At 40.1% G+C, this 20,513-nt stretch overlaps 1 protein-coding gene across 4 annotated transcripts in view; it reads left to right on the top strand.

Moving 5' to 3' along the window:
- Positions 1-20,513, top strand: part of SLC25A26 (solute carrier family 25 member 26) — a 220,446-nt gene that overhangs the window by 189,326 nt on the left and 10,607 nt on the right. For all 4 annotated transcript variants that reach the window (XM_066351930.1, XM_066351929.1, XM_066351931.1 and 1 more), the window contains one exon: positions 17,067-17,136. In XM_066351930.1, coding sequence (XP_066208027.1) covers positions 17,067-17,136 — 70 coding nt within the window. The remainder of the gene's footprint in view (positions 1-17,066; positions 17,137-20,513) is intronic.

Genomic DNA, 20,513 nt, shown 5'->3' with positions numbered 1-20,513 from the left:
TTTCTAGGGTGGTTACCATTAAGTAATGAAAAGGGTACCTACCATATTCATTGTAGTACCCTGTCTTATAAGTATTTCTGCACTTCATCGTCCTTTGCTACTGTTAATCTCCATTCTCTCCCCCCTTTTTTTTCCTTTGTTGTCACAGTTTAAGTTTGGTTTTATTGTGTTCTTGGTGGAGCTGTTACTTGTGGTGTTGTTTTCTTTTGTTCTTTGAATCTGGTTGGAAAACCCCCTTTAGTATTTCCTGGAGTGGGGGCTTTCTCGTGATAAATTCTCTCATCTTTTCTGTATTTGTGAATGTTTTTATATCTCCTTCATACTTGAAGGATAGCTTTGATGGGTATAGTATTCTTGGCTGAAAGTTCCTCTCTTTCAGGGTTTTAAATATTGGGGTCCACTCTCTTCTAGCTTGTAGAGTTTCTGCTGAGAAATCTGATGATAATCTAATAGGCCTTCCTTTATATGTTGTACTCTTCTTTTCCCTGGCTGCCTTGAGAATTTTTTCTTTGTCATTGGTTTGTGTCATCTTTATTATGATGTGCCTTGGAGTGGGTTTGTTGGGGTTAAGAAAACTCGGTGTTCTGTTTGCTTCTTGAATTTGAGGCTTTAGTTCTTTCCACAGGCTTGGGAAGTTCTCGTCTATTATTTGTTTGAGTATATTCTCCATTCCATTTTCTTTCTCTTCTCCCTCTGATATACCTATTATTCTTATGTTATTCTTTCTGATGGAGTCAGATAATTCCTGTAGGGCTTTCTCGTTTTTTATTATTTTTGAGTCTCTTTCTTCTTCTCTCTGTTGTGCCTCAAGTTGTTTGTCTTCTATTTCACTAATCCTATCTTCAATCTGGGTTGTTCTGCTAACTAAGCTTGTTACCTCGTTTTTCAGCTCGTGAATTGAGTTTTTCATTTCTGTTTGATTTGTTTTTATAGTTTCAATTTCCTTGGTAATATATTCTTTGTGTTCATTGAGTTGTTTTCTGATCTCTCTATATTGCCTTTCTGTGTTTTCTTGTATATCTCTGAGTATTTTTAAGATTTCTATTTTAAATTCTCTGTCATTTAGCTCCAAGGCTTCCAATATGTTAAGTCTTTTCTCCATAGATTTTTCCACATCTATTTGTGTTACCTCTCTTTCTTTTGTATCCATAATATTCGATTTCCTCTTTCTTATTGGCATCTGAGGGTGGTCTTGTTGATAGCACTAATTAGAATTAATAAAGAGTAAAAAGTAAAAAAAAAAAAACAAAGGGTAAAACACCCCACAAAAAAAAGCAGTAATAATTTATTATTTCCCCCTTTTTTTTCTTTCTTCTCCTTCCCTCCTCTCCCCTCCTCAGGGAAATATCGTGCCTATAATGGAGGGCCTGGTTTGCGGTGAAGAGTTCAAGGGGCAAAAAAAAAAAAGGGGAGTAGGGACCTACTAAATGCAAAAAAAAAAAAAGGAAGAAAATCTTAGACAAGCATAAGTTGATCTGCCTGCGGGTGATGGTCAACTAAGAGATATAATGAGAGGGATAAGAGGGAACCAGAAAAAAGGACAAAAAAAGGAATAATAAAGAAGAAAAAAATAAAAATAATAAGTAAAAATATGTTGTATTAAGTGGAGCAAAGACCAAATACAATGGAGACCTTGGTTGGGAGGGCCCAAGATGCCACAAAAATAAACTAACAAGAAAAAAACAAAAACAAAAGCGAAAAAGAAAAATAAAGCCAAAAAAAACCTTGAGTCCCAAATTAACTAATTTGTTCGTGATTGAGGATTAAATGGGAGGAAAGTAAAACGAGAAAAGAAAAAACGAATAGAAAGGAAAAAATAAGAAAAAGAGAAAAACGAAGGAAGAAATAAAAAAGGAAGAGAAAAAAACAAAATAAAGCAAAAACAAACAAACAAAAAAAAACAAAAGAGGAGAGAGTGAGAGTTAAGTGTCCTGGAGTATAACCCCAAAGGAGGGTGAGGATGAAGAAGAGAAATAAAATGTAACACTTATGGGTAGTGTAGTTCAAGAAAAGGGAAGCATAAGATGGGCAGAGAATAGAAGGACCGAGGTGGAGGAAATAAAGGCAATAAGATAGAAGAAACAAACAACAACAACAACAACAAAAAAATTAGTGGAACAAGTTGTAAAGTCTGTGGATTTTTCTTGATTTTGAGATGTTAACTTCTTCCTTTTTCTTTTCTCTCCCTCTTCCTGGTCCGTGACTCTGTACCCCAGGCTCTGCCCCTGTGTCACATTTAGGTAGGGATTTGCAGTTGATGGGATTCTATGGCAATGTCATATAATTGGCTTTAGTCTTGCTGGTAGTCAAGGCTTGTTGGCGTTTGCAGGTCCAACGATGAGAGAGTTTGCTTTCGTGGATTCTCTCTCCTAGTCCCCCCTTCCTGAATTAGCAGCCTGGTGATCCAGCTATAAGGCTGCCACTGCTTCTGCCTGGGGAGTAAGAGGCTCAAAGAGCTGGGAAATCCCCACTCTATCCCCACTCAGTGCAAGGCTTTGGGAAGGGCTCTGACAGTCAGGGCCTCCAGTGTAATCAGGCGGGGGTGGGAGTCAATTGTTGTCAAGGTGACTGTTCAGCGCCTAGCATTCAGTTGGACCTCTCAACCCAGGCTTTCCACACTTTGTAGCCTGTTTTGGCTGGTAAGAAGAGGCACTAGTCTCTGCTTGCGACTAGTGTGGTATAGATCTTATTATCTGCCAAGTCCTTCTTGTTAGCATTTATCCCTGAATATGGAGGCTCTATCAATCAGAAGTTGCCCCCGCCCCTTTAGCGAGAGGCACTAAAAAATATCACGCCTCTTGTCTTGGGTCGGTGAACTGAGAGAGATCTTATCAATTAGAACCGAGGGTGCGCAGATTTCACGGGTTAAGTTAATTTTAGTAATTGGGTCGCAGCTGTGCTCCCGAAGGTATTTCAGGCTGCCTGCGCGCGCCCCTCCCCCAACGCTTGATTGTTAGCTTGAATGGCTGGGTGAGGTGCCACGCCCGCGGAGAGAATCTCCCAAGTAGGGAATACTGCCCTGGGGCCTCTCCCGCTCCCCGTGCGCGGGCCGCTGGGAACGTTAGCGGTGCTCGGTCTGCAATGCTCGGTCTGCAACCAGACCGGGCGCGCGCCAGCGGCTGCTCGCCGCTCCGGAGTGTGGGCGGTGCTCGCTCTGCAACCGACCCGGGCGCTGCTCGCGGCGGAAGCTGGCGGCGGCTGCTCGCGGCGGAAGCTGGCGGCGGCTGCTCGCGGCTCCCGAGTGCGGGATGACTTACCACAGGTGCACTTCCTCGCGGCTTGAATGAACGTTCCTGCGGTAGCTTCCTCCACACCCTCGTCTCTCAGATTCAAGTGATAACAGTCCTTTTGCTTTCAGTTTGTGTGGAACTCCGTAATGCTCCGAAGATAAATTTTCCTGTTTCTAGTTGATAAATTTGTTGTGATTTTGGGGAGATCTGTCGGACGCGCTGCTCACGGCGCCATTTTCTAAAGAAATTAACATAACATTAAGGATAGCTTTCACCCAAAGATATGCAGAGTGCACTTGCAAGATAGCCCAGCAGCAACACAAGACATTAACTGTTATTACTTCCTACATTTTATTTAAACACTAGTTAAGTTCTGACTCTATTCTTCTCTGAATATACCACTATTTGCAGATCAAATAAGCAAGAAGAAAGGAATGTTTCTCTAATTATCACATGAAAAGGCTAGGGAGGAAAAAATGTTAAGTGAAGGCCGAAGGGTGCTCTGTGCACAGCCACTGCCTTCTAAGTCACAATTTATTCTTTTTAACATGATTAAGAAGGAATTCTCCTACAAACTTAACCCTTTACGAGGGATATCATAGCCAGCCTCTTATGTCTATGAGCCCAGTTCAAGGGGCTTACAGGCTTTTCTGTGGAACTTACACCCTCTGTCTCATTTCCAAAGAAATCACTACGAATCTACAGGGAAAGCACGGTACTATTATCCCTGTGCCACAAATAATAGCACACACCCAGAAAAGGGGGGATATAAGGCCAGATTAATTCAAAAAGTCAAAGGGGGGAGTATCGTTGTGCCTATCCTTTGTGGTGACTTTGTCACCCCACAGCCATTGGTCTTCTCTGCTGTGACATTGTCACCCCGCAGCCATTGGTCTTCTCTGCTGTGACTTTGTCAATCAGCAGTTTTTGATCTTCTTCTGCTGTGACCTTGTCAGCCAGCAGTTGTGGATCGGCTCCCGACATATATGGAACCAAAAAAGAACACGAATAGCCTCAGCAATCTTGAAAAGGAAGAACAAAGCAGGAGGTATCACACTTCTCAATATCAAGTTATACTACAAGGCCATTGTACTCAAAACAGCATGGTACTGGCCTAAGAACAGGTATATAGATCAATGGAACAGAACAGAGAACCCAGAAATAAACCCACACCTTTACGGACAACTGATATTTGACAAAGGAGGTAAGAGCATACAATGGAATAAAGACAGCCTCTTTAATAAATGGTATTGGGAAAATTGGACATCTACCTGCAAAAAATGAAACTAGACCACCAACTTACACCATTCACAAAAATAAACTCAAAATGGATAAAAGACTTAAATGTAAGCCATAAAACCATAAGCATCTTAGAAGAAAACATAGGCAGTAAGCTCCCCGATATCTTTTGCAGGAATATTTTTGCCGGTTTATCTCCATGGGCAAGTGAAATAAAAGACAAGATAAACAAATGGGACTATATCAAAAATAAAAAGCTTTTGCACAAAGACAATATGAACAGAATAAAAAGACAAACTACACATTCCCCGGTTCGTAACTGGGTGGAAAGACCTTCTAAAAAAAAAAAAAAGACAAACTACACAATAGGAGAACATATTCGACAATACATCTGATAAGGGGTAATAACCAAAATTTATCAAGAACTTGTAAAACTCAACTCAGGAAGACAAACAATCCAATCCAAAAATGACAAAAGAAGTGAATAGACACTTCTCCAAATAGGACATACAGATGGCTAATAGGCATATGAAGAAATGCTCAACATCACTAAACATTAGAGGAGTGCAGATTGAAACCATAATGAGATATTACCTCAGACCAGTCAGAATGGTGCTCATCAACAAAACAACACAGAATATGTACTTGCAAGGATTTGGAGAAAAAGGATCCCTTCTGCACTGCTGGTGGGAATTCAGATTGGTGCAACCACTGTGGAAAACAGTATGAACAGTATGGAGATTCATCAAAAAATTAAAAATCGAACTGTCTTTTGACCCACCTATCCCTCTTTTAGGAATATACCCTAAGAACACCATACATCTGTTTCAAAAGGAGAAATGCACTTCCATTTTTATGGCAGCATTGTTCACATAGCGAAGATCTGAAAACAGCCCAAGTGTCCATCAGTGAATGAGTGGATTAAAAAGCTTTGGTACATATATACTATGGAATACTACTCAGCCTTAAGAAATGATGACATCGAATCATTTACAACAACATGGATGGACCTTGATAACATTATACGGAGTGAAATAAGTAAATCAGAAAAAACTAAGAACTATATTAATCCATGCATATATGGGACATAAAAATGAGACTCAGAGACATGGACAAGAATGTGATGGTAACCAAGAGGGTGAGGAAGGAGAGGGAGGAGGTGGGGGATGGAAGGAGCACAAAGAAAACCAGATAAAAGGTGACGGAAGACAATTTGACTTTGGGTGAGGGGTATGCAACATAATCAAATGTCAAAATAATCTGGAGATGTTGTCTCTGAACATATGTACCCTGATTTATCAATGTCACCCCATAAAAGTTAAATTAAAAAATGAAAAGGGAAGCTGCAAATTAGTTATAAATATTTCAAATAGTTTAATCTAAAATATATAAAATGCGAAAATTATGCCGTGAGGGGTGCTCTCGATATCTCCCCCTGAAATTTCACCAAATTTAACAACTAGAGGCAGAGCAACAATCTCAGGAGTACCTGAAATATACACACACCAGACAAAGGTACGACTGGGCGAAAAGGTGGCTGAATATATAATCCTCTCTGAAGGAAATTAGAGAACAGAGTATTCCACTTTCCTCACTCCTCTGAGAAAGGGCCACTTTCACCTGGAACCAAGAGAAATAGAGGATTTGGGGCAGAAGGAAGAAGCTGGGCTAGGGCAGATGATCAAGCAGAGGAGACTGCACCCACTCGGCCTGAGATCTCGGACTGGGTGAGCATGAGTGGCAGATTCTGATGGAGGTTGCTGGAGCAAGTTGCCCATGGAGGCCGGCACTGGAGTGGGTTTGGGCTTCGTGCACTCCCAGTTCATGGTCACGAGTGGTGTGTGAGTGGCTCCACCTGCCACCTCTGGCAAGAGCACACATGCTCATGGGCAGAAGGGATAGGCCCGAGATGGTCACTGGTGGACTTCTGCGTGGGCTATAGCCAGCGTTTCTGTGTGGTCCTGGCTCCCTGACCAACAGCACAGGAAGTGCACAAGGGCTGGGATTCCTAGGCCCTGACCTGTCTGGGCGGAGTGCCTCCGCGAGCCTGTACAGGTCACAAAGCCCATTCCTGTGGAGCAGACCTCCAAGTGCACTGCGAAAGTCATGGCAGGTGTGCTGTGCGCTTCCAAATAGGGCACAGGGAGAAAAGCCTGTGGAAGTTAGACCTGCAGAGCGCTGAGGCAAAGTAGATATGCCTAGGGGCCCTTAAAAAGGTGGCTGATCAGCAGTCGGCTCCCTGCCTTGCCTGCTCTTGCTGTTGGCTCTGGTTGGCACAGCCTTACCCAGAACTGTGCTTTGAGCAGTGCTGGAGGAAGGACTTGGCAGCTCTTAGAGCCTCTTGCTCTGCAAGCTGTGGCTAGGGCAACTGCACAGCTGAATCAGGAGGCTGCTGGCTCAGGAGGGAAGACGTGGCGAGAGGCACCTGGAAAACTGAATCTCCCATTGTTGGAGCCTGCAAACCCTAACAAGCCCCGCCTACCAACAGGTTTGAGGCCCAGCCTATATCATCGCCATAGCAACACATCTGCAAATCTCTACTCAAGAGCGCCACAGAGGCAAAACCTGTAGTACAGTGCCACCTGCCAAAAATTTTTAAAAAGCTACCTCTCAAAACCAGAAAAAAATGACATTTTTTATAACTTTTTTCATTTTTTTGTTTTTTAAATTTTTTCCCCCACTTTGGTCATTTTATCTTCTTTTTGTCTTAATCTTTCCTTTTCATTTTGAATCTCATTGTCCATAGGTGTTACATTTTTCATTGTTGTTTTTTTTTTTATGAGGGTTACATTTCAAAAACCTTAACCTTTTTTTTCCTTTTTTTTTTCACTTTTATTTTTTCTCTCATTGGATGTCATTTATCAACAAATTATTTTATTCTGGATTTATATTTTTCTTTGTGGCATTTTGTGTGTTTTTTACTTTCTTTTTTATCTCTTTGTCATTTCCCCCCAGCTCTGGCTCCCTGTTCTATGTAGTTTTTGTTCCATTTATCATAATACAATTTTCATTTTTTCACTGTATTTTTTCAATTTGTATTTATTTCTTGTAATCATCTCTTATTAGTGTTATTAATAATTTCACTTTCAAATGCCATTAAGGAAAAAGAAATCACATATCATGGATACAAAAGACAGAGATGTAGCTCAGATAGATGATGAAAAATCTCTAGAAAAAATGTTAATTGTTTGGAAACCTTGGAGTTAAATGACAGAGAATTAAAAATTGAAGTCCTAAAAATACTCAGGAAAATACAAGAAAGCACGGAAAGGCAATTTAGGAAGCTCAAAAATCAATTCAATGAACAAAATGGATACTTCACCAAGGAAATTGAAACTGCAAAGAGGAACCAAACAGATATGAAAACCTCAATACATGAACTGAAAAATGAGGTAACAAGCTTAGCTAATAGAACAGGCTAGATAGAGGAGAGAATTAGTGACATAAAAGACAGGGAACTAGAGACACTACAGAGAAAAGAGGGAGACTCACAGATTAAAAAAATGAGAAAGCCCTACAGTAATTGTCTGACTCTATCAGAAAGAGCAGCATAAGAATAATGGGTATATCAGAAGGAGAAGAGAGAGAAAATAGAAAGGAAAACACATTCAAACAAATAATAGATGAGAACTTCTCAAGCCTGTGGAAAGAATTAGAGCTTTGAATCCAAGAAGCAAACAGAACACCTAGTTACCTTAACTGAAACAGACCTACTCCAAGACACATCGTAATGAAATGATCACAAACCAATGACAAAGAAAAAGTCCTCAGCACAGCCAGGGAAAAGAAGAATACAACATATAAAGGAAGGCCCATTAGGTTATCATCAGATTTCTCAGCAGAAACTCTGCAAGCCAGAAGAGAGTGGACCTCAATATTTAAAGTACTGAAAGAGAGTAATTTTCAGCCAAGAATACTAGATCCATCAAAGCTGTCCTTCAAATACGAAGGAGAAATAAAAACATTCACAGATATAGAAAAGATGAGGGAATTTATCTCCAGAAAACCCCCCACTTCAGGAAATACTAAAGGGAGTTATCCGACCAGCTACAAAGAACGAAACAAAACAAAATTACAAGTGAAAACTCCATCAAGATCACAATAAAAACAAGGTTATTCCGTGACAACAAAAACAAAAAAGGGGAGAGGACAAAGATTAACAGTAGCAAAGGAGGATGGAGTGCAGAAGCACTCATGAGATAATGTACTACAATGAATATGATATATATCCTTTTTATTACTCTATGGTAACCACCCATGAAAAAACCACTACAGAAACACATGGCTTAAAAAAAATACAGAGGAAAGAAGTATGGAATACAACTAAACAAAAACAAATGACAGAAAAACAAAAGAACCAAACAAGATACAGAGCTATCAGAAAGCAATGTATAAAATGGCATAGGAAACGCTCAAGTGTCAATAATCACACTAAATGTAAATGGATTGAACTCACCAATAAAAAGACACAGAGTAGCAGAATGGATCAAAAAAGAAAATTCAACTTATGCTGCCTTCAAGAAACACATTTAAGCTACAAGGATAAAAACAAATTCAAAGTGAAAGATTGGAAAATGATTTTCCAAGCAAATAACATCCAAAGAAAAGCAAGTGTAGCCATACTCATATCTAACAATGCTGACTACAAGACAGCAAAGGCATTCAGAGACAAAGACGGTCATTTTATAATGATCAAGAGGACATTGAATCAAGAAGACATAACACTTCTTAATATACAGTGTGTCCGTAAAGTCATGGTGCACTTTTGACCGGTCACAGGAAAGCAACAAAAGACAATAGAAATGTGATGTCTGCACCAAATAAAAGGACAACTCTCCCAGTTTCATACCTATTCAGTGTAGTTCGATGTGAGCTCACACACAGATTTTTTAGGGCTCCTTAGGTAGCTATCCCATATATCCTCTACAGACTTGTCACTGATAGTCTACCAGAATGGGGTTTCTCCACCAAATTGCTGGTTTCCTTCAACTGTTTATCCCACTGAGTAACGTTATTCCTATGTGGTGGCACTTCGTTATAAATGTGCCGATATTCACATTGATTTGAATTTAGTGAGCCACAGAACACACTGAACTTTCCTCTGTACCGTCCACATCTGGACTGGCATGGCCGTGGGCTGCTCCACTGTATACATGGTGTTACGTCATCATCTGAGCATGCGCACATACTGCCACATCATCCTACAGAAACTGGGAGGATTTTCCTTTTATTTGGTGCAGATTTCACATTTCTATCGTTTTTTGTTACTTTCCTGTGACCAGTCAAAAGTGCACCATGACTTTACGGACACACTGTTTATGCACCAAACTAGGGAGTACCAAAGTATATAAGACATCTACTAACTGATCTAAAAATAGAAACCGACAAAAATACAGTCATACTTGGAGACCTCAATACACTGCTGATGGCTTTAGATCGTTCATCCAAAGAGAAGATCAATAAAGAAGTATGGGCCATAAATGAAACACTATAACAAGTGGATATGATAGACATCTACAGGACATTTCATCCCAAAATACCAGCGTATACATTTTTTCCAGTGTACATGGAACATTCTCAAGAATTGACTATATATTGGGCCACAAAACTAACATCAACAAATTCAGAAAGATTGAAATTATACCAAGCACATTCTCTGACCACAAAGCTTTGAAACTAGAATTCAACTGCAAAAGAGAAGTAAAAAAACCAACAAAAATGTGGAATTTAAACAACATACTTCTAAAAAAATGAGTGAGTCAAAGAATAAATAAAAGCAAAGATCAGCCTGACCAGGCAGTGGTGCAGTGGATAGAGCAGGGGTCTCAAACTTGCGGCCCGCAGACTAATCCACGAAGTTCAAAATATTTTGGATAAAATTAAGTAAGCCTAGGGGCCTACTTATATTTTTCATTTCTCTAGCATCTTGCTCTGCGGCCCACATGCTGAGTTGAGTTTGAGACCCCTGGGATAGAGTATCAGACTGGGACGTGGAGGACCCAGGTTCAAGATCCTGAGGTTGCCAGCTTGAGCATATGTTCATCTGGTTTGAGCAAAGCTCACTAGTTTGGGCCCAAGGTCACTGGCTTGAGCAAGGGGTTACTCAGTCTACTGTAGCCCCCAGGTCAAGGCACATATGAGAAAGCAATCAGTGAACAACTAAGGTACCACAATGAAGAGTTGATGCTTCTCATATTTCTCCCTTTCTGTTTGTCCCTTTCTATCCCTCTCTCTGATTCTGTCTCTATAAAAAAAAAAAAAGCAGAGATCAAAAGATACATACAGCTCTGAACCTATGTACCCTTATTGATCTATGTCACCCCATTAAAATTAAAAAAATGATACAGACAAACGAAAATGACAATACGACATATCAGACTCTCTGAGATGCAGCAAAAGCAGTAATAAGAGGAAAGTTCATATCACTATAGGCTTATATGAACAAACAATGGAGAGCCCAAGTAAGGAACTAGAAAAAGAACACATCTTAAGGAACTAGAAAAAGAACAAAAGCAACCCAAAACCAGCAGGAGAAAGGAAATAGTAAAAATTAGAACAGAAATAAATGAAGTAGAGAACTGAAAAACTATAGAAAAAAATTAATAAAACAAGGAGCTGGTTCTTAGAAAGATGAACAGAATTGTCAAGACTCACTAAGGAAAAAAGAGAAAGGACTCATATAAACAAAATCCAAAATGAAAGAGGAGAAATCACCACAGATATCATAGATACATAAAGAATTATCGTAGAATACTATGAAAAACTATATGCCACCAAATTTAACAATCTAGAAGAAATGGATAAATTCCTAGAAAAATACAATCTTCCTAAACTGAGTCATGCAGAAGTAGATAGCCTAAACAGACCCATAAGCAGGGAGGAATTTGAAACAACTATCAAAAACCTTCCAAAAAATGAAAGTCCAGGGCCAGATGGCTATACTAGTGAATTCTATCAAACATTCAAAGAAGATTTGGTTTCTATTCTACTCAAAGTCTTCCAAAAAATTGAAGAAGAAGCAATACTTACAAACATATTTTATGAGGCCAACACAACCCTCATACCAAAACCTGGCAAGGACAACACAAAAAAAGAAAACTACAGACCAATATCTCTAATGAATACAGATGCAATAATCCTAAAAAAAAAAATACTAGCAAATCAAATACAACAACACATTAAAAAAAATAATTCATCCTGATCAAGTGGGATTCATCCCAGAATCACAAGGATGGTTCAACATACTTAAAACAGTTAATGTAATAGTACACCATATCAACAAAACAAAGAACAAAAACCATATGATTCTGTAAATAGATGCAGAAAAGGCATTCGATAAAGTACAACATCCTTTTATGTTTAAAACACTCAACAAAATGGATATAGAAGGAAAATATCTCAACATAATAAAGGCCATTTATGATAAACCATTAGCTAACATCATATTAAATGGCATAAAACTGAGGATATTTTTTCTCTAAAATCAGGAACAAGACAAGGTAGCCCATTCTCTCCACTCCTATTCAACATAGTGTTGTAAGTTCTAGCCAGAGCAATCAGACAAGAGAAAGAAATAAAAGGTATTCATATTGGGAAAGAAGAAGTAAAGGTTTCACTTTTTGCAGATGATATGATCCTGTACACCAAAAACCTTTCTATATGCCAACAATGGAACATCAGAAAATGAACTCAAAAACATAATCCCTTTTACAGTTGCAACAAAAAAATAAAATACCTAGGAATAAACATAATAAAAAATATAAAAGACCTATATAATGAAAACTACAAAGCATTGTTAAGGGAAATAAAAAATTATACAATTAAATGGAAAAATATTCCTTGTTTAGATAGGAAGAATAAATATAGTCAAAATGACCATATTACCCAAAGCAATATACAATTTTATACAATTCCTATCAAAATTCCAATGTCATTTTTGTTTGTTTGTTTGTTTGTTACAGAGACAGAGAGGGATAGACAGGGACAGACAGACAGGAATGGAGAGATGAGAAGCATCAATCATCAGTTTTTTGTTGCGCATTGCAACACCTTGATTGTTCATTGATTGCTTTCTCATACGTGCCTTGACTGCGGGCCTTCAGCAGACCGAGTAACCCCTTGCTCGAGCCAGCGACCTTGGGTCCAAGCTGGTGAGCTTTGCTCAAACCAGATGAGCCTGCGCTCAAGCTGGAGACCTCGAGGTCTTGAACCTGGGTCCTCGGCATCCCAATCCGTCACTCTGTCCACTGTGCCACTGCCTGGTCAGGCCCAATGTAATTTTTTAAAGTAATGGAACAAAATATCATCAGGTTTATATGGAAGTATAAAAAAAACCAAATAGCCTGACCAGGCGGTGATGCAGTGGATAGAGTATCAGACTGGGATGCGGAAGACCCAGGTTCAAGACCCTGAGGTTGCCAGCTTGAGTGTGGGCTCATCTGGTTTGAGCAAAGCTCACCAGCTTGGACCCAAGGTCGCTGGCTTGAGCAAGGGGTTACTCGGTCTGCTGAAGGCCCACTGTCAAGGCATATATGAGAAAGCAATCAATGAACAATTAAGGTGTCGCAAGGAAAAACTGATGATTGATACTTCTCATCTCTCTCCGTTCCTGTTTGTCCCTATCTATCCCTCTCTCTGACTTTCTCTCTCTCTCTCTCTCTCTCTCTCTCTCTAAAAAAAAAACAACACAAAAAACAAACAAACAAAAAAAACAAACCCTGAATAGCCATAGTAATCCTAAGGAAAAAGAATGAAGCTGGGGTCATTATAATATCTGACTTCAAATTATATTATAGAGCCACAATTATCAAAACAGCATGGTATTGGCAGAAAAATAGACACTCAGACCAATGGAACAGAATACATAGCCCAGAAATAAAACCACATATATATGGTCAAATAATCTTTGATAAAGGAGTCAAAAACACACAATGGAGAAAAGAAAGCCTCTTCAACAAATGGTGCTGGGAAAACTGGAGAGCCATGTGCAAAAGAATGAAACTCGACTATAGTTTGTCCCCTTGTACCAAAATTAATTCAAAATGGATCAAAGACCTAAATATAAGACCTGAAACAATAAATTACATAGAAGAAAACATAGGTACTAAACTCATGGACCTTGGCCATAAAGAGCACTTTATGAGTTTGACTCCAAAGGCAAGTGAAGTGAAGGCAAAGATAAATGAATGGGACTACAACAGACTAAGAAACTTTTGCACAGCAAGAGAAACTGACAACAAAACAAACAGCCAACTAATTGAGAGATGGTATTTTCAAACAACAGCTCAGATAAGGGCCTAATACCCAAAATATATAAAGAACTTACAAAACTCAACAACAAACAAACTATCCAATAAAAAAATGGGAAGAGGCCCTGGCCGGTTGGCTCAGTGGTAGAGCGTTGGCCTGGCGTGCAGGAGTTCCTGGTTTGATTTCCGGCCAGGGCACACAGGAGAAGCACCCATCTGCTTCTTCACCCCTCCCCCTCTCCTTCCTCTCTGTCTCTTTCCCTCCCACAGCCCAGGCTCCATTGGAGCAAAATTGGCCTGGGCGCTGAGGATGGCTCTATGGCCTCTGCCTCAGGCACTAGAATGGCTCTGGATGCAACAGAGCAACGCCCCAGATGGGCAGAGCATCGCCCCCTGCTCAGCTTGCCGGGTGGATCCTGGTCGGACGCATGTGGGTGTCTGTCTGACTGCCTCCCCGTTTTCAACTTCAGAAAAATACAAAAAAAAAAAAAAAAAATAGGAGGAGAACATGAACAGATACTCCCAAGAAGAAATACAAATGGCCAACAGATATATGAAAAGATGCTCATCGTCATCAGCTATTAGAAAAATACAAACCAAAACTACAATGAGATACCACCTCACACCTGTTAGAGCTACAAGAAGACAGGTAATAACAAGTGCTGGAGAGGCTGTGGAGAAAAAGGAACCCTCATCCACTGTTGGTGGGAATGTGAAGTAGTACAACGATTATGGAAGAAAGTATGGTGGTTCCTCAAGAAACTAAGAATAGAACTAGCATATGATCCAGCAATCCCTCTACTGGGTATCTACCCCCAAAACTAAAAAACATTGGTACATAAAGACACATGCAGCCCCATGTTCATTGCAGCATTGTTCACAGTGGCCAAGACATGGAAACAACCAAAATGCCCTCTAGTAGATGACTGGATAAAGAAGATGTGTTACCTATATATGATACTATGGAACACTACTTAGCCGTAAGAAATGGTGACATGGAGCCCTGGCCAGTTGGCTCAATGGTAGAGCGTCGGCCTGGTGTGCAGAAGTCCCAGGTTCGATTCCCGGCCAGGGCACACAGGAGAAGCGCCCATCTGCTTCTCCACACCTCCCCCTCTCCTTCCTCTCTGTCTCTCTCTTCCCCTCCCGCAGCCGAGACTCCATTGGAGTAAAGATGGCCCAGGCGCTGGGGATGGCTCCTTGGCCTCTGCCCCAGGCGCTGGAGTGGCTCTGGTTGCAACAGAGCGACGCCCCGGAGGGGCAAAGCATCACCCCCTGGTGGGCAGAGCATCGCCCCCTGGTGGGCGTGCCGGGTGGATCCCGGTCGGGCGCATGCGGGAGTCTGTCTGACTGTCTCCCTGTTTCCAGCTTCAGAAAAATACAAAAAAAAAAAAAAAAAGGATGACATGGATTATTTACAACAACATGGATGGACTTTGATAATATTATACTGAGTGAAATATGTAAACCAGGAAAAGCTAAGAAATGTATGATTCCATACATAGGTGGGACACAAAATTGAGACTCATGGACATGGACAAGAGTGTGGTGGTTACCAGGGGGAGGGGAGGGGAGGAGAGGTAAAGCGGGGAGGGGCACAAAGAAAAGAAATAGAAGGTGACAGAGGACAATTTGACTTTGGGTGATGGGTATGCAACAAAATCAAATGTCAGAATGATCTGGAGATGTTTTCTCTGAATCTATGCACTCTAATTGATCAGTGTCACTCCATTAAAATTAATTGTCTAAATAAAATTTTTAAAAAGTCAAGTAAAAATATATAAAGTGCTCTCAAAACTCAAAAATTAAGAAAACAGACAACCCAATAAAAATGTGTCAAATATTTGAACAGACACATCACCAAAGTAAATTTTGGATGGAAAAAGTACCTGAAAAAAAGCTCAACATCATTATTTATTAGAGAAATACAAAGTAAAAGCATAATGAAATGTACTAAACACAATGGTAAAATTTAAAGATACTAACAATGCAAATTTGGGAGGATGTAGAGGAACTGGTTAGAATGTAAAATGGTACAACCACTTTTGAAAACAGTTTGGTAGTTTCTTAAAAAGTTAAACCTATGCCAACCATGTGACCTAGCTGTTTCACATGGAGGTATTCCACAAGAGAAATGAAGGCGTGTGTCCATATAAAGACGTGTATCAGTGTTCATAGCAGCTTCATTTGTAATAGCCCCAAACTCGAGAAATCCCACGTGCCCGTCAACAAATGAGTACCTAACCAGATGATATATCTATATTACTTACCAATTAAAAGGGAAGGGACTATTGATATCCACAATAACATGATTGAATCATACAAAAACTCTGAAGAATCCAAGTTTTAAAAAAATGAATGTATAATTCATTTATATAAAATTCTAGATAAAGCAAACTAATCTAGAGTGAGAGAGATCAGATTGTTTAGGGACTGGTGAGGAGGAGCAGGAAAGAGGCCGATCAAGGTGACCCAGCAACCTGGAGGTGAATGTGGTCACTGTCTTAACTGTGGCCATGATTTCATGAACATGTGTATGTCAAAAGGTAGCAAGTTGCATACTTTAAATATGTGTAGTCTGTTGGACATCATTTACACCTCAGTAAAGCTAAAGAGAGAGAGTAAGCAAACAGGCTTTCCTGTTAGAACATCCAGAAAAAAGGTGGGTTATAATAGGACCCAGCTCAGGGTTGTGTGGACTGTGGTTTTAATCAGTACTGGGGATTAGAGCAGGCTGACTCAGCACTGTTCATTCACCATTTGATGTGACTGTCCCTTGTCTTCTACTAGACTATAATGCTTGGTGAACAAGGCACCATGTCTCAGTCATCATTTTATCTAGTTTGAAACTCATCATGGGTATTTAATTGTGTAATCCTCAACTTCATGAACACTACAAAAAGTTTTTTGGCAAAGTTTAAATTAATACTTGAGTAATCGAATCCCTCAAACATGCAACATGGATAAAGATTGAAAAAAGAACTGAAGAATTTTGGCAGGTCCTGCTCTGGACTAACTTATGAATTATGGGAAATATTTACAATGTTACGTCTTAAAGATATAGCTTTATTTTTATTTAAACACATGTGCATAATGTGTGTGTATGTGTTTGTGTATCATACACACTCCCTGAAGATCGTTTCCTTTCAGTCCTCGAATGTAGCTGTCACTCTCGTTTCTTTACTTATTTTAGAATACAGTTAAGTCCTTGGGAAAATCTCTTAGGTCAACAGTGAGGAATGCCACCAAAATAGCTTCTCACTTAAGTTCCCATCCCTAGAGCTAACCCACAGGAGGTTCCGATAAATTCAAATATTTAATAACGTGTTTTTTTTCTCCTTAAACACAGGCTCTCTGGTCTTGGAGGCAGGACCGTGTGCTGGATTCCTGGCAGTCAGCAGTCTGTGGAGCTTTTGCAGGTGCAGAGGATTATATTATACTGGGAAAGACCAAAGAGGGAGGAAATGTGAAAATATTAACTATGCAAAACCAACATTCTTTAGAAATTCCAGATTGTTTAGATGAAGAGAGTTCCACTAGTTGTTTGAGAAAAGAAAGTATCTTAGGAAGAAGAAAAGCCGAAAAATGTGTCCGCTTGAAAGACAACCAATTTGTTTTTTACAAATTTTTCTTTTTCTTTTTATCTTTACTAAAGCCTTCACTCAGGCCCTTGGGTTATCTTAAAGATGATTTACACAGTACTGTATGGGAAGAAACCTGCTGTGGGTGCAGGGCTGGCCACACCGCTGTCTGCCCAGAGCAGTGCTTTGGGCTCGAGGGATTTCTGCAGCAGGCAGTGACTCACGGTTCGTGTGACGTGTTTGACAGCACCATAGATTAACTCGTGTCAGGAGAACAGGGGCTGCTCCACAGTTTTCTGTAGGCTAAACTGCACTGTGTAAAAGATATGGAGAACTAAACATCTGGGCATTTTCTAGACATCAAACCAAGAGCAAAGTGACAATATGCAATATTGTGTTACCCATCACTAAGTCGAGTGCTTTCCAGTGAGGTTCTAATGAGAATTCAGATACTTCTCAGAATTTAGGAAGTGACAGGCTTAATGTCCTAAGAGAGAAACAGATTTTGTTGTTGCACATAAAGGTAAATTAGAATTACAGTTTAAATAAATTGAAATGGAGATTTGCCAGAATGTTGTAAATTTGCTAGTTTAATGTGAAGCCATTAAGTTGACAGGTAATGTAGGTTTAGATGTCAACTTTATTAGAAAAGAATTATTTTTCAATTTGTCTAATGGTTGTTGGATTGAGTATTTTGTTCAAGTGATGAGGAAAACAAAAAACGTTCATTTTATAGAATTCTTTATTAATAATTGAACCCATTTGACTTGTGGAATTGATAATCAAAACTAAGAATGTTGCTTCTAGACATGAAGCCAGCTCAGATCGATTATGATGGGTAATTGTTTCCAAAGGACACAGTCGTTAGCCGTGTTAAATGAGTAGTTGGTCGTAATTCATTTTCCAGAGGTCAGGTGTCTTTATTCCCCAGTCCTGAAATGTGAGATGTGCAATTTTGTTGCCTCCCTCTCAGGCCCTGGGACAAAGTGAGCATTATGGAAATATGGTCATCCTGAATAAGGAAAGGCTACTTTTTAAAGTTAACAATACCATAAAAATTCCTTATGTTGAAATAAGTATATATTCTCTGGCCCATTCCTTAAGCAGCTGAGTCAAAGATTTGCTTACAAATGCATTGTTTCTATTAAGCAACTTTCCATTCATTATGATTCCTTTTTCTGAGTAATACTTTCTAATAGGCGCTAACCACTGGGGTTAGTCAAAAGGGGTAAAGAAACTTTTTATCAGACGCCCACTGTTCGTGGAATCCTGTGGGCCAGGCCCTTTCAGTAAGGTGGCTCACTGTTCTGTGACAGCAGAGGAGCTAGGACATGAGCAGGGAAGGGCCGTGTCAAGAGCCACACCTCTAGTGCAGGCCAACTGGTTGGCCTTACAAAAGTTGTCAAGTCTCAGCTGTGGCCCAGCAAAGGAGTGAGGCCTTGGGGCCTTCTTGGGCCTTCTTGGACACCAGCTTCCTTACCTGTAATGTAGAAGGAAACTTCCCTACCTAAAGGGATTACAGCACTTTAGTATATATTAGTATGCTCTGATTGATAAAACTGAACAGATGGAAGGAATTACTACTATTTCAATAAAAATAGCCAACACCAGAAAATGAAAAGCTATTATCACCACAATAACTTCAATTGCATTGAAAAAGTAATATTAGTAATGTTATTATACACAGTCGTCTCCTGAAATACAATCATGTTATTTTTTTTTTAGCTCAGGTTCTGATAAGTAAGGGAATTTGCCCCAGCTCTGCAAAAATCCATTGTCAGGAGAGCCACATATATTTAGCAAGAGATTAAATACATTTCTTGTTTAAATCCCTTTTGTTTTGAATTTTTGGTTGGTACAGTGTTGATCCTGAGGAATTAGGTTACTACTTTAAAACCTTTCTGAAAGATAAACATCATTTGAAAATACTCCAGATTATGGAAAAGGTGACATTCTGTAAGAGTTTATTGCATCACTGAGCATTGCACACTGTACGGAAGTGAACACTGATTTTCCGTCCGGGGCAGCCCCTTTAAGGTCTGACAGGCTTACCCGTGGCATTTCCAGACTCATTAGCCTAATGTGCCCAAGGCAGTGATAAAACTTGCCCTTATATCAGAAATCAGATTTCTCCTTCCTGCGTGCTTGAACCACTGTCTGTGCCATACTTGGCACTCTTCTGTGCCCTGTGCTTGTTTTATAAACTACTTGGCACAAGTATCCAAAAATGGCCCTTGAGATTGGAGGTGTTGACGGTTTGTCATGCGCAGCAATTCCCTTGGCTTCTGGTCAGGGGTTAAATGAGGAAGAAAAAGGGCTTTGCCAACTTCTTCACTTTAAGTTCACATCTAAACATAAAATCATAATTTAGTCTAAGTATGACATTTGCTACTAGAGTGATAATTGCTATTCTAGTGTCCTTTGATCAGCTTCTTGTAATTAACACCTATTTACATTCTCTAAGAGAGGAGAGTGACAGATATATAGAAAGATAGACAACAGATAGGTTTTCCCATGACTTGAAATTCTAGAATAGGGTGAAGGGTTATCTGTATACAAATGAGAAGGTCCAATACAATCTTTAAAACAAAAACACGTTTGTTGTTGACGCCCTACCCGTCTGGACAGTTCGGACATTATGCAGAAGACCTGCCTGTGGGCCCCCCTCTTGGTCCCAGGCTCATGGGGGAAGGGACTATTGGCAGTGCTGCCCCCTGCAGCCCCACCACATGCATAGCTGCTGCCTAGAGGTGACAGCGCAGAGCTGCCCAGGAAGGTGGCTACTTTGGGGAGCATAAATAGTCAGCATTTGTTTCCTAAGTACAAGTGTGTCCTCTAGTTTTCCCTGAATCTGGTCCTGAAAGCAGTTCCAGTAAAAGCCTAACGGTGGTGGAGCCAGAGGAAGTTGTTTCCCGTGTCACTGGAGCCCCGAAGCAGTGTACAGTTGCTGCTTCCTGTCCAGTATATTAGCATGTTCCTCGTAGTGACTGCCAGCAGTTTACAGTTCCCTCAAGGAAAATGTAGGAAAGAATGACAATTGAACTGGCCGTCTGGGCCCTCTGGCCTCCCCATCAGGACCAGTTATTCTGCTGCATGCCCTTCCCAAGTCCTTCCTACAGCCTCATTCAACACTGTGAGGTCTGGGAATTAGGGCAGTCTTTGGTATTTGAATATATTCAAACTGACTTATTAGTAACTGTCATAAAATACAGTTT

Source organism: Saccopteryx leptura, chromosome 10 (genome assembly GCF_036850995.1).
Source record: "Saccopteryx leptura isolate mSacLep1 chromosome 10, mSacLep1_pri_phased_curated, whole genome shotgun sequence".
Taxonomy (NCBI): Eukaryota; Metazoa; Chordata; class Mammalia; order Chiroptera; family Emballonuridae; genus Saccopteryx; species Saccopteryx leptura.
Note: the sequence above shows the minus strand (reverse complement) of the source record. Positions and strands in the feature narration are given on the sequence as shown.